Source organism: Trachypithecus francoisi, unplaced genomic scaffold (assembly GCF_009764315.1).
Source record: "Trachypithecus francoisi isolate TF-2019V2 unplaced genomic scaffold, Tfra_2.0 Lachesis_group3, whole genome shotgun sequence".
NCBI classification, from domain to species: domain Eukaryota; kingdom Metazoa; phylum Chordata; class Mammalia; order Primates; family Cercopithecidae; genus Trachypithecus; species Trachypithecus francoisi.
This window is the reverse complement of record NW_022681468.1, coordinates 31,446,172-31,471,664: the sequence shown is the minus strand read 5'-3', so window position 1 is coordinate 31,471,664 and position 25,493 is coordinate 31,446,172. Positions and strand designations below refer to the sequence as shown.

General features: G+C 40.1%; 1 protein-coding gene across 26 annotated transcripts in view; it reads left to right on the top strand.

Annotated features, from left to right (window-relative positions):
* Positions 1 to 25,493, top strand: part of TTLL5 (tubulin tyrosine ligase like 5) — a 311,462-nt gene that overhangs the window by 104,604 nt on the left and 181,365 nt on the right. For 25 of the 26 annotated variants that reach the window (XR_004431492.1, XM_033187360.1, XM_033187367.1 and 22 more), the window contains 8 exons: positions 4,315 to 4,472; positions 5,752 to 6,058; positions 11,739 to 11,859; positions 15,416 to 15,562; positions 16,674 to 16,774; positions 20,082 to 20,209; positions 23,421 to 23,507; positions 24,109 to 24,504. Coding sequence is in view for 25 of the 26 variants with exons in the window: in XM_033187360.1 (XP_033043251.1) it covers positions 4,315 to 4,472; positions 5,752 to 6,058; positions 11,739 to 11,859; positions 15,416 to 15,562; positions 16,674 to 16,774; positions 20,082 to 20,209; positions 23,421 to 23,507; positions 24,109 to 24,504 (1,445 nt within the window). In the remaining variant the exon portion in view is untranslated. The remainder of the gene's footprint in view (positions 1 to 4,314; positions 4,473 to 5,751; positions 6,059 to 11,738; positions 11,860 to 15,415; positions 15,563 to 16,673; positions 16,775 to 20,081; positions 20,210 to 23,420; positions 23,508 to 24,108; positions 24,505 to 25,493) is intronic. The other variant, XM_033187355.1, reaches the window with a different exon arrangement.

Genomic DNA, 25,493 nt, shown 5'->3' with positions numbered 1-25,493 from the left:
TTCCAACTTGGTTCCATTTTCCCCCTCACTTTCAGGCACCCCAATCAGACGTAGATTTGGTCTTTTTACATAATCCCATACTTCTTGCAGGCTTTGTTCATTTCTTTTTCTTCTTTTTTCTTTTGGTTTCTCTTCTCGCTTCATTTCATTCATTTGATCCTCAATCGCTGATACTCTTTCTTCCAGTTGATCGAGTCGGTTACTGAAGCTTGCGGATTTGTCACGTATTTCTCGTGTCATGGTTTTCATCTCTGTCATTTCATTTATGACCTTCTCTGCATTAATTATTCTAGCTATCAATTCTTCCACTCTTTTTTCAAGATTTTTAGCATCTTTGTGTTGGGTACGTAATTCCTCCTTTAGCTCTGAGAAGTTTGATGGACTGAAGCGTTCTTCTCTCATTTCGTCAAAGTCATTCTCTGACCAGCTTTGATCCGTTGCTGGCGATGAGCTGCGCTTCTTTGCAGGGGAGATGCGCTCTTATTTCTTGAATTTCCAGCTTTTCTGCCCTGCTTCTTCCCCATCTTCGTGGTTTTATCTGCCTCTGGTCTTTGATGATGGTGACTTACTGATGGGGTTTTGGTATAGGTGTTCTTCCTGTTTGATAGTTTTCCTTCTAACAGTCAGGACCCTCAGCTGCAGGTCTGTTGGAGATTGCTTGAGGTCCACTCCAGACCCTGTTTGCCTGGGTATCAGCAGCAGAGGTTGCAGAAGATAGAATATTGCTGAACAGTGAGTGTACCTGTCTGATTCTTACTTTGGAAGCTTCCTCTCAGGGGTGTACTCCACCCTGTGAGGTGTGGGGTGTCAGACTGCCCCTAGTGTCAGAGTGCCCCTAGTGGGGGTTGTCTCCCAGTTAGGCTACTCAGGGGTCAGGGACCCACTTGAGCAGGCAGTCTGTCCGTTCTCAGATCTCAACCTCCGTGTTGGGAGATCCACTGCTCTCTTCAAAGCTGTCAGACAGAGTCGTTCGCCTCTGCACAGGCCTCTGCTGCTTCCCCTTTTGTTGTTTAGCTGTGCCCTGTCCCCAGAAGTGGAGTCTACAGAGACAGGCAGGTTTCCTTGAGCTGCTGTGAGCTCCACCCAGTTCGAGCTTCCCAGAGGCTTTGTTTACCTACTTAAGCCTCAGCAATGGCGGGCGCCCCTCCCCCAGCCTCGTTGCTGCCGTTTCGGTTAGATCGCAGACTGCTGTGCTAGCAATGAGGGAAGCTCCGTGGCTGTGGGACCCTCCCGGCCAGGTGTGGGTATAATCTCCTGGTGTGCCCGTTTGCTTAAAGTGCAGTATTGGGGTGAGAATTACCCGATTTTCCAGGTGTTGTGTGTCTCAGTTCCCCTGGCTAGGAAAAGGGATTCCCTTCCCCCTTGCGCTTCCCAGGTGAGGCAATGCCTCGCCCTGCTTCAGCTCTCACTGGTCGGGCTGCAGCAGCTGACCAGCACCAATTGTCCGGCACTCCCCAGTGAGATGACCCCAGTACCTCAGTTGAAAATGCAGAAATCACCGGTCTTCTGTGTCGCTCCCGCTGGGAGTTGGAGACTGGAGCTGTTCCTATTCGGCCATCTTGCTCCGCCCCGTTGATAGTAATGTTAAGAGTTTAGGTTATAAAGCTCTAGACATTTGTCAGAACTCATTAAGTGGACATTTAATATTTGGATATGTCACTGTACGTAACTTTTAGCTTACCAAACACAGTTCTATAAAACAATTATTGAACTCTAGATAGTAATGATATGCATGTTGAAATGTTTAGGAGCAAAATGCCGTGATGTCTCTAACTTTGAATTGCTTTAAAAACTAGATAGATTGATGTATGGATGGAGGGATGTATGATTGGATATATACGTAATAAAACAAAGTATAGTAAAATGTTAATTGTAGAAACTAGGTGGTAGGTAGGTATATGGTTGTTCACTGCACAATTCTTTAAACTTTTGTTTAAATATTTCAAAAAAAAAAAAATGTTGGGGGCCGGGCGTGGTGGCTCACACCTGTAATCCTAGCATTTTGGGAGGCTGAGGCGGGCGGATCAAGAGGTCAGGAGATCGAGACCATCCTGGCCAATACAGTGAAACCCCATCTCTACTAAAAATACAAAAAATTAGCCATGCGTGGTGGCACATGCCTGTAGTCCCAGCTACCCGGGAGGCTGAGGCAGGAGAATTGCTTGAACCCAGGAGGCAGAGGTTGCAGTGAGTCGAGATGGTGCCACTGCACTCCAGCCTGGGCGACAGAGGGAGACTCCATCTCAAAAATAAATAAGTAAATAAATAAATAGTTGGAAAAAGTAAATGAAAAAGACGTAGCTAAAAGATAATTAACTCATTTTTAGGAAATTCAGTTGTTTATTAACCAATATTTATGGCAAGTCAGCTGTGTGCTGGACTGTCTCATAAGCATCTAAGATACAGTGATACAAGACAAACATGGTCCTTGCCCTCAGAGAACTATTATTCTGGCCTATCGGATTCATACTTTACCCAACATTCCCTGTCCTCCATCCCTTGTACTATTTAGGATTTATCTGTTTATCCAGGATCTCTTAGTTCCTAGTTGTTATTTTAAAATATCTTTAGAGAAAGAGATTTGTAGTAGCTTCTCCATATCTCTGAGCTTTTAGCATTCATGTTTTCAAAAGTTTATTTTTTGAGTTTTTGTTGATAAAAAGAAATCTCTTTTTTTCCTAAAGAATGGAGTTCTTGACAATGTAGACAGTATAATGTAGACAATATAAACTCTTGTTTTTTTAATGAACAGTGCTTCATGAACGTAAACACTGGGCTTTAATTTATTAGGGTGTTGAATTAACTTCCACTCATTTAATTAGAATGACCTCAGACATTAAATTGTCTCCAACCACATTAAGTTTTTAAGAGACATGTCTTTGGAGAGAGAGTTTGTGTGTTTTGAGATAACGATGTTGGTGTTAAACTATGCCCATGTTTGTCCATACGGTTTTCAAATTTGACCAAGTTAAAAAAAAATACAAAATTGACCAAGTTAGCCAGACATTATTAAATACATTGTTTAAATGATTTTATTTTTCTATCAGATTTATTTTATTTTCTTTATTATTGAAGTGGCTAAAAGTTTATTTCTATCTCTCTCTCTCTGTGTGTTTGTGTGGATGTGCGTGTGTTTGTGTGTGTGTGTGTGTGTGTTTACTCTTTGGGACTCTGATAAAATACATTTGAACTATTTTTAAAGTTCGTTGATTTGCTTCCCATTTCTGCTCCCAGTGGCAGGACCTTCCTGCTTTTGGCTCTGTGTCCTACTCTGGAGACAAAGCCTCCAAAAGACTTACCATCCATTCCATCCACCCAGAAATCCCTATCAAAAAGGTCCTAAATAGACCAAATGACACAGCCTTTTTTATTATATTCAGAGACTAAAAACTCCCAGAGGAGTTAGGATGATTTCTTGACCTCAAAGGGAACACACTTTGAGTTCTAGAGAGGTCAGAGCCAACCGATTAGATTTTGAGGTTGGGCGTAGAGAGTTGGCTACGTGATTTCAGTCACTGATACAGATACTGCTTTTCTGACCTGGTGACCCAGAGCCCTCTCTTTGATGACTTGGTTATGGCTGCCTCTCCTGTATTTTGCTCAGTCCTTGTATAGATTGGGCCTCATATCATTCACTCCCTGATTTGTGATTTGTCTTACTTTAATGCCTAATGTATCTGGTGCCAGCCCCCTTTCCACATCCCATTTCTCATTCTTGACCTGATGTATTTGGCCTTGTCCTATCTCTGCTTCTTTCCCTTGTCTGTGCCTCTGCCTCTATGTGTCTCAGTCAACTCGGTGCTCCCTCGCATATTCACAGATCATCAGCCTTTCTTCTCTTCATCTGAACCTCTGCTAAATATATATTGTTTAGATTTTATATACGTTCAAAAGTATGTTTATAAAATGCTGAGTAAGTTATAATGGATAGAAATGAAACAAACACCATTTGCCACCACTCAACTTAAGAATTAAAATGTTGTCATTTTTAAGGTATAAAGTATTTTAAGCATAAGGTGTTGGGTGGCACTTTATAATCCCTGCAGTAAAGTAATAATCAGTATCACTGAATACTTAAAGGTCTTAAACATTGTCTTTAGCCACATATCTTTTTCAGAATATTTAGTAAATTCAAATGGGTCACTAGTGAGGTTTTAACGTAGATTCTAGTGTTCCTCTTTATCTGTCAAACTTTTAGAATTCACTTGAGTTACCATGTCCGGTGTGTCAGCATTACGGAATTCTGGCAAGCATAGCCTTGGAATGAAAGAGAACTTTCTGAAGGTCGTAGCTACCATGTTGCTTTTCCCCTAGAATGACTGCTGATGGAGCGCCAGAATTGAAGATAGAGAGCCTGAATTCAAAGGCCAAGCTGCATGCTGCACTTTACGAGAGGAAGCTCCTGTCTCTGGAGGTGCGAAAACGTAGACGACGGAGTAGCAGATTGAGGGCAATGAGGCCAAAATACCCAGGTACCTGCTGGTGAGCTTTCACCAAACTCCCTTATCTGGATCCTGCCAGACTGAGTTAACCAGCTGCTTACTCAGTATTTTATGAGTCAGAATCTTCCTGATCACATACACCTTTTTTGTATAGTTTTTTTCTCTGAAACTTAATTTCAACAAAGTCTTAAGTTTTTAAACCTTCCACTCTATAATATTTGTATTTAAGACTATCTGAAACACATACATTTTGGCCTTTGCTCTTATGTCAGCATCATACAAATACCTGGTACTCTAGGAATAATATTAGCCTGAGTTTAATGGAATCCTGAGCATTGCTGTTTAGGTTTTTTATAATTAGGTAAGTTCAGTTCATTCTTTAACATTGCTGAATGGCATATTTCAGACAAAGTGGAATTTCTTTCTCTCCCAGCTTCTACAATGTTGTAGGTCTATTTATAATTGACTGATATACTGATTTCCTTTTTTTCTTCCCTTCCCTCCTTTGTTGAACATCTGTATCAGGCAGCATGTTAGTCACTGAGGTTTTGCTGGTAAATAAAAAACATACGGTCTCTGTCCTCATAGAACGTACAACGTGGTAGAGAAGGGTAATGAATAAACATAGGATACAAAGATATTCCCCTGTTCTTTATACCTCCAGGAAGGGTGCTTTTTAAAAAATCTCTTAACACACTGTAGAAATTACTAAGCCAAGGGTTTTTGGTTTTTTATTTTTTGCCTTAAGTTGTGAAAGAGCCATGATGAGAGTATGATGAAAAATATATACTTTAATGAAGATTATTAATAGGTTTTAGAATATGTAAGATTAGGCCAGGCATGGTGCCTCATGCCTATAATCCCAGCACTTTAGGAGGCGGAGGTGGGCGGATCGCTTGGGCCCAGGAGTTCAAGACCAGCCTAGGCAATCTGGCAAAATCCTGTCTCTACAAAAAATACAAAAATTAGCTGGGTATGGTCACATGTGCCTATAGTCCCAAGTACTTGGAAGGCTGAGGTGGGAGGACTACTTGACCCCAGGACGTCGAGCTATAATGAGCCAAGATCCTGCCACTGCCCTCCAGCCTGGGCAACAGAGTGAGAACCTGTCGCAAAAAATGATAATAAAAACAAAAATAAATAAGAGAATATATGAGATGAGAGAGTGACATGTGGTTGCTATTAATTCTGTGCCTTGTTTGTGGTTTGGTTTAGAAATGGGCTTTTACTAAAAAGAAAAAAGGAAGGTATTGGGAGAGAGGAACATTTAATCCTTTTTTCAGCAACATTAGTGATTCTTCGCATTTAGTGATTACCCAACCAGCTGAAATGAATGTTAAAACTGAGACAGAGAGTGAAGAGGAGGAAGAAGTCGCGTTAGAGAATGAAGATGAAGAACAGGAAGCTTCCCAGGAGGAGTCTGCAGGATTTCTTAGAGAAAATCAAGCCAAAGATACACCCTCATTGACAACTTTGGTAGAAAATACACCCAAAGAAAATTCCGTGAAAGTTCGTGAATGGAGTAAAAAAGGTGAACGGTGCTGCAAACTTGAGACTCAGGAGCTGGAGCCTAAATTTAACCTGATGCAGGTTCTTCAAGATAACGGCAATCTTAGGTAAGTATCTTTTATAATTATATTAGTAAAACTGATAACAGCTAACTTGTACTGTGTACCAGGTACTATTTTAGTGGTTTTACAGTCATTTTTCATTTAATATTTACAGAAGTCCTATGAAATAATGACTGTGATTAGACATTGCTATCATTAAGGAAACTGAGCCTTGGAGAGGTTAGGTAACTTGTCTAAAGTAGAGCTATGATACAAACCCGGGTCTCATTGGTTGGGCATTTGTGTCAGTCACTGAGTATAAGGTAACTGAGACAAGGAGCTCAAGCAGCTCGTGGTTTAGTATCAGAGACAGAGAGCTTAGGCCATGGCCCCACTACAAACAAAGTGGTCTTAGGTCATAGAAAAAGAGTGATTGGTCTGGCTTGGCAGGGCTAGAAAGGCATTATGAAGGAGGGAAAATTGGAATCAGGCCTTGACTGATGAGTAGGGTTTCAGGAGCTTTGGGAAGTGATGGTTAAGTGTGGGGGTGCTAGGTAGAGGCAATAAACACATAGAGGTGGCCAGGCGTGGTGTCTCACACCTGTAATCCCAGCACTTTGTGAGGCCGAGGCGGTTGGATCACCTAAGATCAGGAGTTCGAGACCAGTCTGACCAATATGGAGAAACCCCCGTCTCTACTAAAAATACAAAATTAGCCGGGTGTGGTGGCACATGCCTGTAGTCCCAGCTACTAGGGAGGATGAGGCAGGAGAATTGCTTGAACCCGGGAAGTGGAGTTTGCTGTGAGCCAAGATTGTGCCATTGTCCTCCAGCCTGGGCAACAAGAGTGAAACTCCATCTTAAAAAAAAAAAAAAAAGAGAGAGACATAGAGGTGTGATAATACAGTCATTAATTAAGTCCCTCAGTGAGTTTTTATTGAGCACCTGCCCTATGCCAAGAATTGTGCTAGGCCATTTCACATTACTATGGGGACCAAGAGAGGCCTGGAGCTTACAGTCTAGTAGGGAAGACTGACAGTCACCAAAGAAACAAGGTCATTTCAGGTCATGAGAAATGCTGTCAGGACAATAAGATGGTATAATGTTAGAATGTAATTGGGCAGAGTTACTTAATTGCAGTGATCTGGCATGAAGAGGTAACCTTTGAGGTAAGTCCTGAATGATGAGGAGTCAGTCCTGTGAATATTAGGAGGCAGAACATTCCCAACAGAATAGCAAGTACAAAGGCCCAGACATCATAATGAGCTTGGTGTGTTTACAAAATACAGACTAGAAGAATTACATGGGGAGAAAAGCATGGTAAGAAATGAGACTAAAAAATTGGATGTCGTTAGATTGTGAAGGGCTGTAAGAGGAGCCTGAGCTTTATTTTCTAGATGACTTTTAAGCAGATAAATGATATGATGAGATCTTGTTTTAGAAAGTAAATCGATCGTGCTTGCATTGTGGGATAGTGAAACTAAAGGCAGGGGGTGATTTAGGAACTGTTAGAATTGTCCAGAGCCAGGAAGATGAAGGTCTTGATCAGAGTAATGGCTTTAGGAATGGAGAGAATGGGATGGACTTAGTAAAATTTGCAAAGTAAAATTGATGAGACTAAGTTTTTCACATTTGGAAACTCGGTAGTGCCTTCGGTCAATATAAGGAACATAGGAGTTGGTTTCATGATAAAAACAATGAGTTTGATTTAAGATGTAGTAAGGAAGTATTCTGGGTTGATGTCCAATAGACAGGTGAAAATACAGCTTTGTTGGTCAAGGTTAAACAGGATTGTATAGTTGATAGGTAAAGTCTTCAGAATGGGTAAGATTGTTCACAAAGTTATTTGGTTCAGCAAGGATAAAAAAGAGAGAATTGAGCCCTGGGGAATACCACTGTTCAATGGGTAAGTCAGTAAAAAGATCAAGAAGTAGCAGTTAGAGCAATAGACATAACATCGGAAAGGAGTAGTATGGTAAAAGCTGCAGAATGAGCGTTTCAGGTCTGTAGAGCCTCAAACAGCCCAAGTTAGATGAATAGTGAAAAGAGACTTCTGGATTTGTGACCTAGGGCCAGCTGAGTAGGTGGAAGAGCAGTTGTGAGCAGAGAAAATAAGAAAGCAAGTGTGAAGTAACTTTCTAAGGGTTTGGCAGTGAAAGGAAGGTAAGAATGCATCAGGGAGACAGCCAGCTAAAAGAAATGGATTTTTTTTTTCTTTTTCTTTTTTTTCTTTTTTTTTTTGAGACGGAGTCTCGCTCTGTCGCCCAGGCTGGAGTGCAGTGGTGTGATCTCCACTCACTGCAAGCTCCGCCTCCCAGGTTCATGCCATTCTCCTGCCTCAGCCTCCCGTGCAGCTGGGACTACAGGCGCCCGCCACCGCACCCAGCTAGTTTTTGTATTTTTTTAGTAGAGATGGGGTTTCAGCGTGTTAGCCAGGATGGTCTCGATCTCCTGACCTCGTGATCCGCCCGTCTCGGCCTCCCAAAGTGCTGGGATTACAGGCGTGAGCCACCGCGCCCGGCCTTTTTTTTTTTTCTTTTGAAAAGAGATTCTGGAGCTTGTTTATAGACTAAGAGGAAGGATTTGCAGATAAGAGGATTAGAAATGCAGAAATGGATATATTGGTAGAGAAGAGTCCTAAAGGAAGGTGGGAAGAGGCCAGAGGAGGGAATATCTCTTCCTATAAGTCAGAAAGAAAGTGCTATGGGATGAATGAAGTTGATAGACGTTTAAGAGCTAGGAATATTAGGCATTTATGCAGGAGAGTCTTTATTTCTAAATTAGAGACCAGTTCTTATACTGAAAGTCTGAATTGGAGTACCATGGGATAGAGTTAAGATTTGCAACAGTGTCATGGAGAGTAAGAATAGTGCTGTCAGTGGAGAATACACTAAACTCAGTCAGAAGACCTGGGCTCTGTCTGTTTTAGTGCCACCAACTTGCTGTGTGGTCATAGGCAAGTCAAAGAGCTTCTCTAGGCCTCAGTTTCCTTTTCTGTCAATCCAAGGTATGGAGTTAGACAAGTATTTTTTCAAACTTCTTCCTAGAGGGAAAAAAGATTTCACTGAATTGAAAATAGAGCATTTGATAACCAGTGGACTGTATTCTAAGGTCCTTTCCAGCAATAACATTCTGCTTAGTTGTTGTAGAAATAAATGATTTCTTCACGAATCTTGTGGCTCTCACTTTGAATGAGTAAACTGTTAAAATTGCAGGGTATGTTAGTGTCAATCAGTGGTTTTCAGATTGTGTTCCCTAAAGCTGCTCATTGTTCGGTGAAGTGTCTCAGAGGCTGCTTAGGGGTTTGGGGAAGGTCCACAGCCAGGGTTCAGAACTCTAAACATTGCCTCATTATTGTATATCTTATATACTGGGCATATGCGTAACCTTTTGTTTTTTAAAATTGGTTTCTTTGGTGTAAATCATTCTGGTTTTCATTCTTTCATCTTTTTGGGGGGTTTGTTGCAAGTGACCAGCTGAACAATGTGTCCAATACCTCAGAGACAGTCTCAGAATTAACATTCGTGAGGTTTATAGAAATGGAAACCTCAATACTTGTTCATTTGCTTTGCAACAGTGATTCACAACAAAACAATGATTGAAGTCTCAACTTATGAGCAGTAATCCCCTTATTTAAAAGATCCTCAGGTTTTCACATAAAGGGATCAATCAGTGGAATTGGATACTCTGCTACATTCGAAGGTGTCTGAAACGTGCTATTTCTTGTTCATTATATTGTAGGTGAATTTATTGACCCAAACTGATGATCTTTTAAATTTATTTTGACTTGAGAATAATTTGTTGTGGAGACAAAGCTTATAGGATTGGTTCAGGGTAAAGTGGTATATGCTCTCTGGGTAAACAAGAGTATAATTATTGTCTTTGAGGAACAGTTGAAAATCTACATTTATGGCCAGGCATAGTGGCTCATACCTGTAATCCCAGTGCTTTGGGGGGCTGAGGTGGGTGGATCACCTGAGTTTGAGACCAACCTGATCAACACAGTGAAACTCCATCTCTCCTAAAATACAAAAAATAGCTGGCATGGTAGTGAGCACCTGTAATCTCAGCCACTTGGGAGGCTGAGGCGGGAGAATCGCTTGAACCTGGGAGGCAGAGGTTGCAGTGAACCGAGATCACGCCACTGCACTCCAGCCTGGGTGACAAGAGCAAAACTCTGTCTTAAAAGAAAAAAAAAGAAAATGTAAATGTAAATGTATTATTTCAAAACCATATTATGCTCCCGTAAAAACCATCCCTACTAGTAACAAAGATCTAGCCTTATTCATAGTTCATATTCTGAAGCTCTTATGTATTAAGCTCTCAAAAGCAAATCTACTCTCCAGCCTGACTCCCTTGCCCTCCAATGCTCCAGCACACACGTGGAAGCTAGACTGGAGCCCTCTTATGATTTCCAGCTTCCTCTATCCAAATTCTACCTCCTAACCTTGTGAAAACAGTCAATAGAAAGCATTCAGTGATATTGCATGGGCGAGGATTGTAAGCAAAGTTTGTATTGGGCCCTAATCTTCGGTGATATTATTTTGGCTACAGTGTCAGAAGGCCAATCAGCTGAAGTAACCAAAATCTTGCCTGAAAGAAAACAGATCTGCCATGAATAGCAGCTGAGGTGAAAATCATCAGTGTCTCTCTGGTACTTCTGTCTTCCAGACTATAGCTTGATCAGATTTCCTTGTTTCCAGCCTAGGCTACCAGGCAGAAAATAGCTGGGTTCTTTAATAATATTGCTGAGGTGCTTTTCACAAGACTTGAGGGTTTCTTTTGCCCACTGAATATCTGGGCTTGTCCTGCCTGGCCCGTCAGTTTATCTATGCCAAACTCTGTTGGACCTCCCTCATTTGTTCTGGACTCCAGCCATTCCATCTTGTAGTTGAGAACAGTGTGGCCTTAAATTTGGCCTTAAGAGTTCCTTTATAGGATTTATCTATTTCCTGCTTTGGACACTTTTATATACTAGAAATATTAATTGCCATTGCAAAATCCACACTTTTGCACTAACTGATATGTTCTTAAGGACCTCCAAATGTAAAAAAAATTTCTCATTAATACAGTGGTTTTTGTGAAGATTCAGTACTTCTCTTGTCTGTTCCCCCAAGAAAGTTGTTAAAAAGTTCAGAGAGGGTCAGGCACAGTGACTCAGGCCTGTATGTAATCCCAGCACTTTGGGAGGCCAAGGCAGGTAGATCACTTGAGGCCAGGAGTTCGAGACCAGTTTGGCTAACATGGTGAAACCCCGTCTCTACTGAAAATACAAAAATGAGCTGGGTGTGTTGGTGTGCACCTGTAATTCCAGCTCCTCGGGTGGCTGAGGCACAAGAATCGCATGAATGCAGCAGGATGGAGGTTGCAATGAGCTGAGATTCCGCCACTACATTGCAGCCTGGGTGACAGAATGAGACCCTGTCTCAAAAAAAAAAAAAAAAAAAAAAAATTCAAAGAGAAGGTTTGAGTAGGAAATTTAATTTTCTATTCTTGTTTTTTTCCCTCATGCTAATAATGAGAAAATAAATAGGATTCTTCATCTCTGATTCTTTTAATAGGAAATTTAAAAAACCCTCATGTACTACTTAGAAGGAATCATTATTCACAGGCTGTAAGATGGGTTTCATATTTCTTAGCCATCATAATAGGAGGATCCTCAAAGGTCACTTTGAGAGAAGCAAGTACACATTTTGTAGGTTTACACTTCCATTGCATAACAGTATGTTGTTTTGGATTTCTATAGCAAAGTGCAGGCCCGAATAGCATTCTCTGCCTATCTCCAGCATGTTCAAATTCGCCTGATGAAAGACAGTGGAGGTCAGACGTTCAGTGCCAGTTGGGCTGCCAAAGAGGATGAACAGATGGTGAGACTCTTCTTATTGGAACTTTTTTACTTTCCCTTTTTCTTTCTTCTTTCTGCTTTTTTTTTTTTTTCTGTTAAGGTAAAGTGCAATGTATTTTTCTGGTGAAAGAATTATTACATAAGAAAGTTTTTAGATTTCTTAATACTTCAACATGAAGCAAATCTTTGACCTGGAGCTATGTTCATTACACCACGTAGTGAAGCATCAATGTATTTCACTTTGAAATGGAAATTGATTTCTCGTTGGATGTGAAGCCTTGTGCAAAGCCCTTGGAAAGAATAACAATTTACAGTCTTTTCTCAAGCAACCTCACATATTATTAATTCTAGGTAGGCATTATTATCCCTGTTTCACAGATAAGCAAACAAAGACCTCGAGAAGCCAAAGTTCCACAGGTTGTACGTGATGAAACTGGAACTTAAACACAGATGTACATTACTTGCTCCTCCATTGGTTTCATGCATCGTAAAGCATTTATTTTCAGTCCTGAGGAGTCAAATTAGCTCTTTGAAAGTCATCACCTTATCATAGGCCCTGTCAGAATGCACCATCCTCCAAGTTGGTATTTTTTACTTTACTAGTTGTAACCTCGTAAGATTCTTAGATTGCTAGAATCAAACTTGCATAATCATTTTTACTGTATATCAGTCATTTGAGCATTCCTGGGATTCAGTATTCTAGGACAGTTTTGTGTGTATGAATCGGTATGATGGGGAGCTTTAAGCTGTTTGGTAAGGTCAGAGCTTATAGAAGAAGCCACAGCCCTTCAGTTTTTTTTTTTTTTTTTTTCAGATGGAGTCTTGCTCTGTCGCCCAGGCTGGAGTGCAGTGGCGCGATCTCAGCTCACTGCAACCTCCGCCTCCTGGGTTCAAGCTATTCTCCTGCCTCAGCCTCCCGAGTAGCTGGGATTACAGGCATGCACCACCAAGCCTGGCTAATTTTGTATTTTTAGTAGTGACGGAGTTTCTCCATGTTGGTCAGGCTGGTCTCGAACTCCTGACCTTAGGTGATCCACCCACCTTGGCCTCCCAAACTGCTGGGATTACAGGCATGAGCCACTGTACCCAGCCCCATATTCTTTTTAATAACAGGGATTTGTCACCAAAAGGAGAGGGGCCTTTGAGTCTGAGACAGCTGCATTCTTTGTTCCGCTCAGTGGGGACCTTACTGTAATTTTTAGTCCTCCACATACAAAAGGCAAGTCTTTATGCCAGGCTTATTGTAAAAACATGTTGGTTATCCCAGAAAACAACTTATGAATTTAAAGTAGCCAATGGAACCCAGAGATAAAACCTTGTGTATTGTGAATAATCCTTCAGCCGTCAGTGGAAAATGTTAGCTCTGCTCTTTCCAAGTGGAAAATTGAAACTGTCTTTTTGAGAGTCAGTTCGTCTGCTCCACTGTGAAAAAAATAATGTTTTAATGTAACAGCTTAAACCACCCTATAGTAAAGACAGCAGAGTAGAACTATGAAATTCAGCCCTCTGGTTATGAGGCTGTTTCATTTACGCTGGAGTGCATTGGCACCAAAGGACAATGAACCAGAATCAAATTCAAGAAGAAAAAATATAGTTTAAAAAAGAATAACCACTGCAGATGCTGGCTTGGAATTCACACAGTATTTCTTTGGGGCTTTCTACAAGAATATTGGGGATATCACTGCAAAACTTAATACCAGTTCTGTGAATTCTTTCTTGAAAATATATCTAGGCTGGATGCGGTGGCTCATGCCTGTAATCCCAGCAGTTTGGGAGGCTGAGGCTGGTGGATCAGTTGAGGTCAGGAGTTTGAAACCAGCCTGGCCAACATGGTGAAACTCCATCTCTACTAAAACACAAAAAAATTAGCTGGGTGTGGTAGTGCGCACCTGTAGTCCCAGCTACTTGGGAGGCTGAGGCAGGGGAATCACTTGAACCTGGGAGGTGGAGGTTGCAGTGAGCCGAGATCACACTACTGCACTTCAGCTTGGGTGACAGAGCAAGATTCCGTCTCAAAAAAAAAAAAAGGGGTGTGTGTGTGTGTGTGTGTGTGTGTGTGTGTATAAAGAGAGAGAGAGGAGAGAGAGAGAGAGAGAGAGAGAGCGAGAGAGAGAGAGAGAGCGCGCACGTGCGCAAACCCTAGTCTTGCTTTTGAGGAAGCTAGATGTAGAGCTGGCCTCTCTGCTCCAGCTTAGGTTAGAGATTCCTTATCTCATAACTCACAGAAGGCACCTCAACAGAACGTCCCCAGATCTATCATCTGAAGGCAGTTTTATTGTGGTTTTTGGACAACAACATCTTTAAGACTCTTGGCCTTATAAAATCTCTCTTTGAAACATTTATGATTTTATCAGTAATCTGATTGGTATCTGTTCAGATTTCAAAATCCTTTGCCTCCATCTTCAGTGAGATGTATTCTTTCTTTCCCTTAGTAATTTTCCACTGTGCCCTCCTTGACAACCCCCAACTCTAAAAGCTCGCTTATCCTTCAGGAAGAAAAAAAGCTATTACCTTTCAAACTACTGTGATAGTTCTTTCTTTGCCTTAATCAGGACACTTTTAAAGTCATTAGTTTCTACTCTTCACGTATATTTTTCATTACCCATGCATTTTCTTAATGTCTTCTTGTACTCTCTTTATTAAAACTGTTTTCTTGAAATTATCCCTCAGTGGTCAGATCCAAGGCCTTGTCTTTGTAGTGAGCCTTTCCAGATCCAGCCTCTTGGAAGCATTTGACATGGAACCCTTTCTTCAGTTGGCCTCCATGACACTATTTTCTCTTAATTTTCTTCTTTTTTGAAATGGAATCCTGCTTTGTTGCCCAGGCTGGAGTGCAGTGGCGTGATCTTGGCCAGGTTTCTGCCTCCTGGGTTCAATTGATTCTCATACCTCAGCCTCCTGAGTAGCGGAGATTACAGGTGTGTGCCACCACATCCGGCTAATTTTTGTATTTTTTGTAGAAATGGGATTTTGCCATGTTGGCCAGGCTGATCTCGAACTCCTGACCTCAAGTGATCTGCCCCCCTCAGCTTCCCAAAGTGCTAGAATTACAGGTGTGAGCCACCATGCCCAGCCTATTTTCTCCTGGTTTTCTATGTTTCTGATGTTTCTAACCTGTTCTTTTTTTTTTTTTTTTCCTGATTCTTCCTCATCTTTTCTATCTCTAAATATGAATATTTCTGTATTCTCTGTCTTCTCACCTTTGATACTTTCATCTACTTCCACAGTTTTGGTTTCTACTACCTGTCTTTGAATGCTACCTTTCCCTAAATAATACTGTTTGTGTATGTACTATGGTGCTTTTACAACTACTACTGTATTACATAGTTATTTACATACATACTTGATTTAAATTTTCTGATTGCCAGCTTATTGAGGGAAGGGAATAAGTTTCTTTCATTTTTGTTTTGTCTTTCTGTATCCTTTTTATATCTAACCTGTTTGCTCTGGGTCTTGTTTGTTGAAATTTGTAATATACGTCTTATTACATCTCTGTTATATAATCCCCTTGTAGCTTGTCTTCTGTTGCTTAGCACCATCCCCCCTTTTTTTTTCTCCCCTGACTCTTTAATTTATAGGAGCTGGTTGTTCGTTTCCTCAAGCGAGCATCAAATAACCTCCAGCATTCACTGAGGATGGTATTACCCAGCCGACGATTGACACTTCTGGAACGCAGAAGAATCCTGGCCCACCAGCTGGGTGACTTTATCATCATATACAACAAGGTAAGTCTTTTATCTGTTAGTCTTGTGCTTTGGATTGCCATACACAGTCAGAAACAGACTGGATAGAAGCCTCTGTCCAGCTGGATGGAGACCTTCTTCTTCTGTTCTCTGTCATCACCATCCCTTGTGTATTACTGTTAGAGGAAGTAGGACCCCACACCTTAACCCAGCTGGTCTGAAAAACTATGTATTAATTACTTCTGAAGGCCCAGTGGCCATAGATAATTCTTAATTCTTATCAAAAGGCATATTCCATTTGAGCAGGGAGATGAATCCTAGGCTGTGTGAGTCTGCACGGTTGTTAGTTCCTGTAGAAAGTGGCAAATTGACCATTTGAGAACAAATTTGAGCTGTGGATTGAATACGATGACATATTCTTTCTTGAGCAAGTTATACTTTCATCTTTAAAACATCTTATACAGTAACAGAATTTTACAGTAAAGCCCAAGAAATACACTATTTAGTTAGAATATTTTAGAAAGCATTCTATATCCCGGGATCTCAGAATGCATTAAAAATATCATTTCGGGTGTTTGTGTTTGGGAGGTTGATCAGTTTGCAGAAGGAAAAGCTGACAGAAATTTAAATGGCTTTTCTAAAGTTGCATGGAATTGTTAGTAGAATATCAGTGCACCAAACTCATAGCCACAATTTACTCCAGATCTGTTGAGAATTTTGTTATGTCTTATATAAGTGAAGAATTTATTCAATATGGAAGCTGGTATAAGAGTACCTTCCAAGATCTGTCTTTCCTAATTGGAACAAAATACTGTGTCTGTTGTCATATTGTTAAAGCTACAAGGGTGATCATAGATATTACCAAGCTACTATAAAAAGCTCTTTAATCAATGTGCTGTATAAGTAGAAAGTAAAAACATGATTAAAATTTACGTTCATTCTGCAACTTTTACTTGGGAATTTCACAGTGTTTTACAAAATCATGGCCAAGAGTAATATATCAAATTTATAGGTCGCAAAAGTACATACAAGAATTAAATGTCTTTATTATAAGGACAGATTAACTCAAGGCTATTGAAAGTACATGATGAAGTGCATATTTATTAGGAGTCAGTTTTATCTTGTTTTTCTGTGGGGTTTGGGCACTGGGTAGGAAACAGAACAAATGGCTGAAAAGAAATCAAAGAAGAAAGTTGAAGAAGAGGAGGATGGGGTGAATATGGAAAACTTTCAGGAGTTCATCAGACAAGCAAGGTAGAAGACATTCTTGATTAATAAAAGCTGTCTTATTCCATCTTCCATATTGCTTATTGAATGCCAGCATTCCTTTGTTTCTGACACATGGATGTGAATGAAATCACTCTTAAAGCCGGGCACAGTGGCACACTGCTTTAGTCCTAGTTACTTGGCAGCCTGAGGCAGGAGGATTGCTTGAGCCCAGGAATTCAAGGCCAGCTTGGGCAACATAGTAAGACCCTGTCTCTAAATGAAGAAAAAAGAAATCATTCTCAGAAGGAAAAAAAATTTTATAGACTTGGCCTCTCCGTATCTTAGCCAATTATGTTGCTGTTTTCATGGCTTCAGTTATCAAAACATTACTGCTGGGTAGCAGGGCTGTAGTTCTAGACAGGCTTCACAGTACACATCTCTTGAAGTCACAAGAGAGCCCTTTGGAAAGTTGAAGTTAGAGGCATCTCATATTTACTGGGTCTGAATTTATCCCTGACCTACTCATGGAGTGGAAATGACCAAATTTTGCCTACATTGAATAGGTTGAGGAATTTGCAATTTCTCCACTCTGTAAGGGTTACACCTAATTTATATAAAATAGAACAAGTTCTTCATGCTTAGGGTTAGCCTTTAAAAATGGAAAATCTCGATGTTCATCTCTCTATCTTGATAAAAGTCAGCCAGGCCATTTTGTCCATTTATGTTGGCTTACAAAGGAAGAGATAACAACGGCACTTAATTTTACATCTTGTAAAACTTACACTGGAGGATTTTTTCTAAACAGAGAGATGTACAAAACCATTAAAATAAAATAGGATGAAAAAACCATAAACCCCATTACTTAGGCTTCAACTGTCAAAGTCACAAATAGGGAGAAAATCAGTAGAAAATCTACCCTATGTTGATTTGTGAAGTTAAATGAGGTACGGGTAGGGGCTTATCAATCACCAGCATAATATGATCTTTGTTTAATACCTTTTTCAGACCTCACTGTCATACGCTTTACAGCAAACAAATATATCATTTTGTAGGAGTCCATAACTGTATGATGTTACTTGTTGACATTTTTGAGTCTTAAGTAATATGATTGATAAAACAGGTATAGAAACAGTTTCTCTCATCAACATTATGAAAACAGAAAAGGATTAAAAAAAAAAAAGATTGTGTCTAGAAAATAGCTCTACTTTTTAGGCCGGGCGCGGTGGCTCAAGCCTGTAATCCCAGCACTTTGGGAGGCCGAGACGGGCGGATCACGAGGTCAGGAGATCGAGACCATCCTGGCTAACACGGTGAAACCCCCTCTCTACTAAAAATACAAAAAACTAGCCGGGCGAGGTGGCGGGCGCCTGTAGTCCCAGCTACTCCGGAGGCTGAGGCAGGAGAATGGCGTAAAACCCGGGAGGCGGAGCTTGCAGTGAGCTGAGATCCGGCCACTGCACTCCAGCCCGGGCGAAAGAGCAAGACTCCGTCTCAAAAAAAAAAAAAAAAAAAAAAAAAAGAAAATAGCTCTACTTTTTAAAGCTAAAAGATAATTTTCAGGTTTATCCTAAGGATCTTCAAAATCCCTAAAATATATATTTTTAAAAACCCAGACTTTAAAAGAACACTATTTCCCAAGCAAGTCTAACTGGATACTAAAAATGAATTATACATACTGTTAACTAATTCTATAGATTTGGAGATAAAATGCATTGGAACATAATTACTTCTGATTGTGGATTAGGTGTTGATTTTTGGGAAATAATGTGGTAAAGTTCTTTTATTAAGTTTGGTTTGAGTACATGGATGCTTTTCAGGGCTGGTAAATTCAAATACCTGCCAGAGTCAGACAGGAAAACATAAATTATGAAGTGGGCAAAGGATGAGACAGATATAAAGCAGCTTGTATTTTGACCAGCCATAACCTTTCCCTTTCAGTATTCTGTGAAGGGCCAAATAAAACACAATGACAGGCAGAGGTTTGCAACCTCAGCTGTAGATCTTTGATAGTTACCTGAGAAACTTACCTTGCAGCATTTGGCTACTTTGGAGACTTTGGGGTTTACGCTGAGATTCATAAAGGTGGTTTCTAGGTTCTGGTTAGAGTGTGTTTTCTGAAGATGGGATATAGGTTCTCTGTGATAATGCAGGCATACTTCACTTAATAGCCGCTTTTCTAGAACATAGCTAAGCTTCAAGAAAAAGAAAAGAAAAAGGCCATTGAGAAGCTGCTACAGATGTTGAAGTCCATGTGTGTGATATGTTCACTAGAAGAATCCACTGGCCCCTTATCTGTTTTCTTATACTTTCTATTTTGTGGCTATTCATAAAGAACATATAATTTCAGTAATTTGAAGTGATTTAGAGATGATCTACCTTAGCCTCGTGCATTATATAGATGGTTAGGGAATTCTATGGTTATTGGTGGATTTCCTTATTTCTGACATAGGCAATGAAAATGACAAGTGGCTCTTTAAGTGAAGATACTTCAGTTATCTAGAAGTGAGCTGAACAAACTGTAAAGGGCCAGATAATAAACATTTCAGACTCCGTGGGCTACATATGGGTGGTGGTGGTGGTGGTGGTGGTGGTTCTTGTTGTAGTTGTTGTTTTGCATATTCTTTAAACATATTTTTTAAAATTTTTGGCTGGGGACCATAAAAACAAGTCGCTGGGCAGGTTTAGCCTACAGTATGTAGTTGGTTGCCACCTGTTCTCAAAAGGATGAGTTTGCGTCCTTTGTAGGGACATGGATGCAGCTGGAAACCATCATTCTTAGCAAACTATCACAAGAAGAGAAAACCAAACACCGCATGTTCTCACTCATAGGTGGGAACTGAACAATGAGATCACTTGGACTCGGGAAGGGGAACATCACACACTGGGGCCTATCAGGGGGAGGGGGGAGGAGGGAGGGATTGCATTGGGGAGTTATACATGATATAAACGTTATGCACATGTACCCTAGAACTTAAAGTATAATAAAAAAAAAAAAAAAAAGAGAACTTTTTGTGGGTGACTACTGAACACTTGAAGTGTGGTTAGTTTACGGAAAAGGATCTTTAATTTAATTTAATTTGAATTTAAATAGTCACATATGACTGACTAGTGGCTACCATATTAGACAGTGTAGATCTAGAAAATTCACTGTGGGATGAATAAAACCTTATGCTTTAAATTTTGTAGATTGCTTTCATTTATATTTTATTTTAACCACCTATTAATAGGGAATTTTCAGCTTGTGCTTTTCATTTTTCCCTTTTCCAGCTTGCTCTGTTTTCATAATAAAATCTGGTGGAAAGATTTTCCAGAATAGCTTCCTGTCTGACCATACTTTTTCTCCTCATTTCAGTGAGGCTGAACTGGAGGAGGTGTTGACTTTTTATACCCAAAAGAACAAGTCTGCTAGTGTCTTCCTGGGGACTCACTCTAAAAGTTCTAAGAACAACAACAGTTATTCTGATAGTGGGGCAAAAGGTGGTAAGTATGCTGGTTAATTAATGAAAAATAAGAACAAGTGAGGAAATGAGAAATGCAAAGGAGAATGAGGAATAATGTGTTGGCTAAGCACTAATAGTCTCCAAGGTAATGAGACTTTGCAGGGTGGGGAGGGGGTGGAGAATGGGGGACAGTACTTTTTGTCCTAAAAGCAGAAGAGGGGCATGGTCTGATTTTTTTTTCATGGCAATTAACAACAGAGAGCTTTTCAAGAAAAGCTAATAATAGCTGATATTTAGTGAACACTTATCTTTCTATCTGCTGGACATGGTCTTATTTTTTACTTCCCAAAACCACGTAGAGTGGGCACTACTACAAAACCTCTTTACAGATGAGAAAATAAGCTAAAAGAGACTCAGTAACTTGCCCAAGGCTTTTCTTTTTCATGCAGGGACAAGGAATTTGATCCATAGTCTGCCTGACTCAAAGTTTGTGCTCTTAATATACTCTTCTATCTCTCTTAATGATTATTTCTGACTCTTGACAAGTTTGTTACTTTCTCTAACTTAACATCATTGGCATTTTGGACAGGAGAATTCTTTGTTGTGTCGGGCTGTTCCATACCTGGTGGGATGTCTATTATACTTGGTTCCAAGCCTGACATGCCATTAGCTTTCCTCAGCTGTTGTTATAATCCAGAATGCCCCTACATGTTTCTCAAACTTCTTACTGCTGGGGAATTCCATGGTTGGGGATTTTGGAATTGAGTATAGACGTGGCTGTCTAGCTCACGTCACCATGATTAAAAAAAAAAAAAAAAAAAAAAAAGCAGTGACATTCTGTTATAAACAAAGCTCTGCTTTAAATGTAAAATTGACTTAAAACCTAGATGGAAGCCTAAGGCTTAGGTAATCAACCTACTGATTTTGTTAGTGTGCTAAGTACTAGATTCCAAGATGGAGACTTCTTCCCTGCTCTTAAGGTTATGATAACCTAATGTGGAAATAGCCAGGAAGATTGGTCATTTACGGGTGCGGTGGCTCAAGCCTGTAATCCCAGCACTTTGGGAGGCCGAGACGGGTGGATCACGAGGTCAGGAGATCGAGACCATCCTGGCTAACACCGTGAAACCCCGTCTCTACTAAAAAATACAAAAAACTAGCCGGGCGAGGTGGCGGGTGCCTGTAGTCCCAGCTACTCAGGAGGCTGAGGCAGGAGAATGGCATGAAGCCAGGAGGCGGAGCTTGCAGTGAGCCAGGATCCGGCCACTACACTCCAGCCTGGGCGACAGAGCGAGACTCTGTCTCAAAAAAAAAAAAAAAAAAAAAAAGTGGACTGAATTTTCCTAAAGAAACAGTGTTGATGTTTTACACATGCACACGTATGTTTATTGCGGCACTATTCACAATAGCAAAGACTTGGAATCAACCCAAATGTCCATCTGTGACAGACTGGATTAAGAAAATGTGGCACATATACACCATGGAATACTATGCAGCCATCAAAAAGGATGAGTTTGCATCCTTTGTAGGGACATGGATGCAGCTGGAAACCATCATTCTTAGCAAACTATCACAAGAAGAGAAAACCAAACACCGCATGTTCTCACTCATAGGTGGGAACTGAACAATGAGATCACTTGGACTCGGGAAGGGGAACATCACACACTGGGGCCTATCATGGGGAGGGGGGAGGAGGGAGGGATTGCATTGGGGAGTTATACATGATATAAACGTTATGCACATGTACCCTAGAACTTAAGTATAATAAAAAATAAAAAAAGAAAAAAAAAAAAAAAAAAAAAAAAAAAAAAAAAAAACTGGTTTGGTTCCTAGGCCAATCCACATGAGCTTGTTTAACTGACTGTATAATTGAATTATTGTATTACTGGAAGTCCTGAATCCAGCCCTTTTCTTTGAGTTTTTCTAACTTCATTCACCTGTTCATTCATTCCTTCTATACTTCTTTTTTTTCACTTAGCACCTGTTATGTGTTAGGCACTTTCATGGTTGCTAGGGATACAATGACCAGGACTGTTACAGTCTTTAACTTTATAAAGTTTATTGTCTGGTAGATAAAGTCGGGTGAGTGAATAGAAGAAGAAAGCTGGCAGAAGCTCTGAAAAGCTCCTATAAGAGTTTTGGCTAAGGGAGACAAAGGAATTCTTGTAATAAGGTTGGAATAGAGAAAAGTGTGCTAATTTGGGGAGGTAGGGGCCTAGATGGACATTCATCTAGTAACTTCTCCCCTGGCAGTAACGTGGAAGCCCTAACAGCGTGTGGTGGCAACATCTTTTGTACTGATAGGTCATTCAAATTTCTAGGGTTTGTGTTTTAAGGACTACCTTTACGTAAGATCCATACCTGTGCAAACCTATTAAGGATAACTAGGGGGTAGTAGGAAGGTTCAGTCAAGGAAACAACATTATGACATTTGATAGTATAGTATCTGGGCTCATTTCAAACATGAACAAACGAGTGTGTGACAGTGTTACCACTGCTATTGGCGATGGAGGGGAGAAAATTCATATGTCTTTATTCTTTCACTCTGAAAGATGATGTATAAAATGGCCTTTCTTAAGTTTTTGTATGATTCTAGCCCTTGACAAAGATTTTGGAGTATTTTTATATATAATTAGCTCTGGCTATTCTGTTTCAAAATTCTGTAGTGGAGAAAAAATTAGTTATTAATGTCAAAATTGATTAGAATGATACTATTATTGAATATACTGATCAGCCTATCTCCAGTAAAACTGAAAAGTTTAAGAGACAGAGCCATCATAGTATCCAGGTATTACGCCAAGAAATAGTGGGACGGCTCTTGCTGTCTCGGGGTAGCTTCGCTGCTCCATACATATTATAACTTCTTGGCTCCAGGGGCTACCACCAACCAACGTGATCTCTTAGAACCCTCTGTCTGAATTCCTGGCGTAAGCATCTGACTGCCCTTATTATTATTTTTCCAGATAAGCCCTAGCTTGTTGGCTGTCTGTGGATGGCTGCCCTGGGTTTAGGTACCTTTCCCTGGTTCCGTTAACTGTAGCTGGGATTGGGAATAGCTGGGAATCATTTAATTGGTTGCCCACTCCATAGGGCTGTGGGTGTTTCCATCTTTGGAAAAATGTGATGAGATGTGCTATGTTTCCCAGCATTGATTAGCAGTTGTGTTATATTTTTGGAAATAAAATTATGTATAGAACAACGGACTTGCAGTTGATTTTAAGAGAGTCCAAGCTCAGTATTTCTTATTTCAGATCACCCTGAGACTATAATGGAAGAAGCGAAAATAAAGCCGCCTAAACAGCAACAGACAACAGAAATTCATTCTGATAAATTATCTCGTGAGTGATTTCAAACCTACCTAGATTTGCTGCTCTCTGATAATTCCCTAAAAGAAGAAAATAGTCATCAGATATTAAATATTTCTAAAGCATGGAACATTACCTCAAAGAAATATTTTTCTTTGTTTTTCCTTTTCCCTTAGAATTTTCTCTTATCTATTGATAAGCTGTTTTCCTTCCAAAGACTTTTTCATTTTCTTAAGTTTAGAAATTCTGAGTTTAGAAATTCTAATTTCTGAGCGAGAAATTAGAAAAAATTCTTTTTTCCTAGAAGCGTGAAGAGAAGGGGGAGAGGAATTAGCTGTTACTAGTGGAGACTTCATCTTGATGTCCTAACGTGTAAAACATGCCTGCTCTGTTTCATAGTGGTAGTCCCAACTCCAGCTTTTAGAAAGGAATAAAAGTAAATTCCTATTTCTGTTGCCAGGTTGTTTCTAGTAGGCAAAAATCATTAGGTTTATGATGAATACTCATTAAAGTCTGTATTTTTCATGATTTCTGTTTCATGCCAACATTATTGTGATGTTTATGTTTTAAAAATATTTGTTTTATAGAGATTGTATGTTTGTTTTTTTCTAAAATGATGTCTTGTTTTTAATAGGATTTGCCACTTCAGCAGAAAAAGAGGCAAAATTAGTTTATACCAATTCTTCCTCTGCTCCTTTCTCTGGTCCTACTGCTACTCTGCAGAAAATTCCCAACGCCCATTTGTCATCTGTTACAACCTCTGACCTCTCTCCAGGGCCTGGCCACCATTCTTCTTTATCTCAAATTCCTTCAGCTATCCCCAGCATGCCTCACCAGCCAACAATTTTACTGAACACAGTCTCTGCCAGTGCTTCTCCCTCCCTACATCCTGGGACACAGAACATCCCAAGCCCTTCTGGCCTGCCTCGCTGTCGATCAGGAAGCCACACCATTGGCTCCTTTTCTTCCTTCCAAAGTGCTGCACACATCTATAGCCAGAAACTGTCTCGTCCCTCTTCAGCAAAGGCAGGTGAGTGAGAGAACGAAAGATGGTCCACAATGTGAGCTCCTCCCCAGCCCCAATAAAGAAAGAATGTCATCTCTTCCCTTTGCCTTTTTTTAAATTTTGAAATGGAAAGGGACACAGACTGCATTGTTCTGATGTGACTAAAGAAGGCTTGCATTGCATCCAGTAGCATGCATTCATTGACGCAAGAGGAAACAGGACTTCTTTTAGGTACTGGAGATAAAGAGATGAATCTGACAAGGCTTCTGTTCACTAGGAGCCTACAGCCTAGTCAAGAGATTTCCTGTCACAATTAACCATAGACCTATGAGTGTGCTGTATGCATTCTCTGTGCTTCAAATAGTTATTCCCAACATCAGACAAGTTAGTTTTTAAGACAAGAATGACTTGAATAAATAACCAAAGAATTCTTAGAATAGGATATATCATTTTAACTGAAATAGACCTATATTGTCAAATTTGTCCTCCATTTTTTAATAACAGCTTTATTGAGATATAATTTACATTCCATCAAATTCACCCTTTTAAAGTGTACAATTCAGTGGGGTACGCTGAATTGACAGACTTGTTCAATCAACACCACTATCTAATTTTAGAACATTTTCATCATCTCCAAAAGAAACCCCTTACCTGTTAGCAGCCACTGTCTGTTTCTTCCTCCCCTTAGCCCCTGGAGACCACTGATCTGCTTCTGTTTTTACAGATTTGTCTATTCTGGACATTTTTATATAAGTAAAATCATATAATAGGTGGTCTTTTGTGAATGGCTGCTTTCTATTCTGGACATTTTATATAAGTAAAATCATAATAGGTGGTGTTTTGTGAATGGCTGCTTTCACTTAGCATAATGTTTTTCAGGTTCATCCACGTTGTAGCATGAACTTCATTCCCTTTATGGCTGAATAATATTCCATTGTATGGATATACCACAATTTGTTTAGCCATTAGTCAGTTGACAGGCATTTGATTTGTTTATACCTTTTGGCCATTAT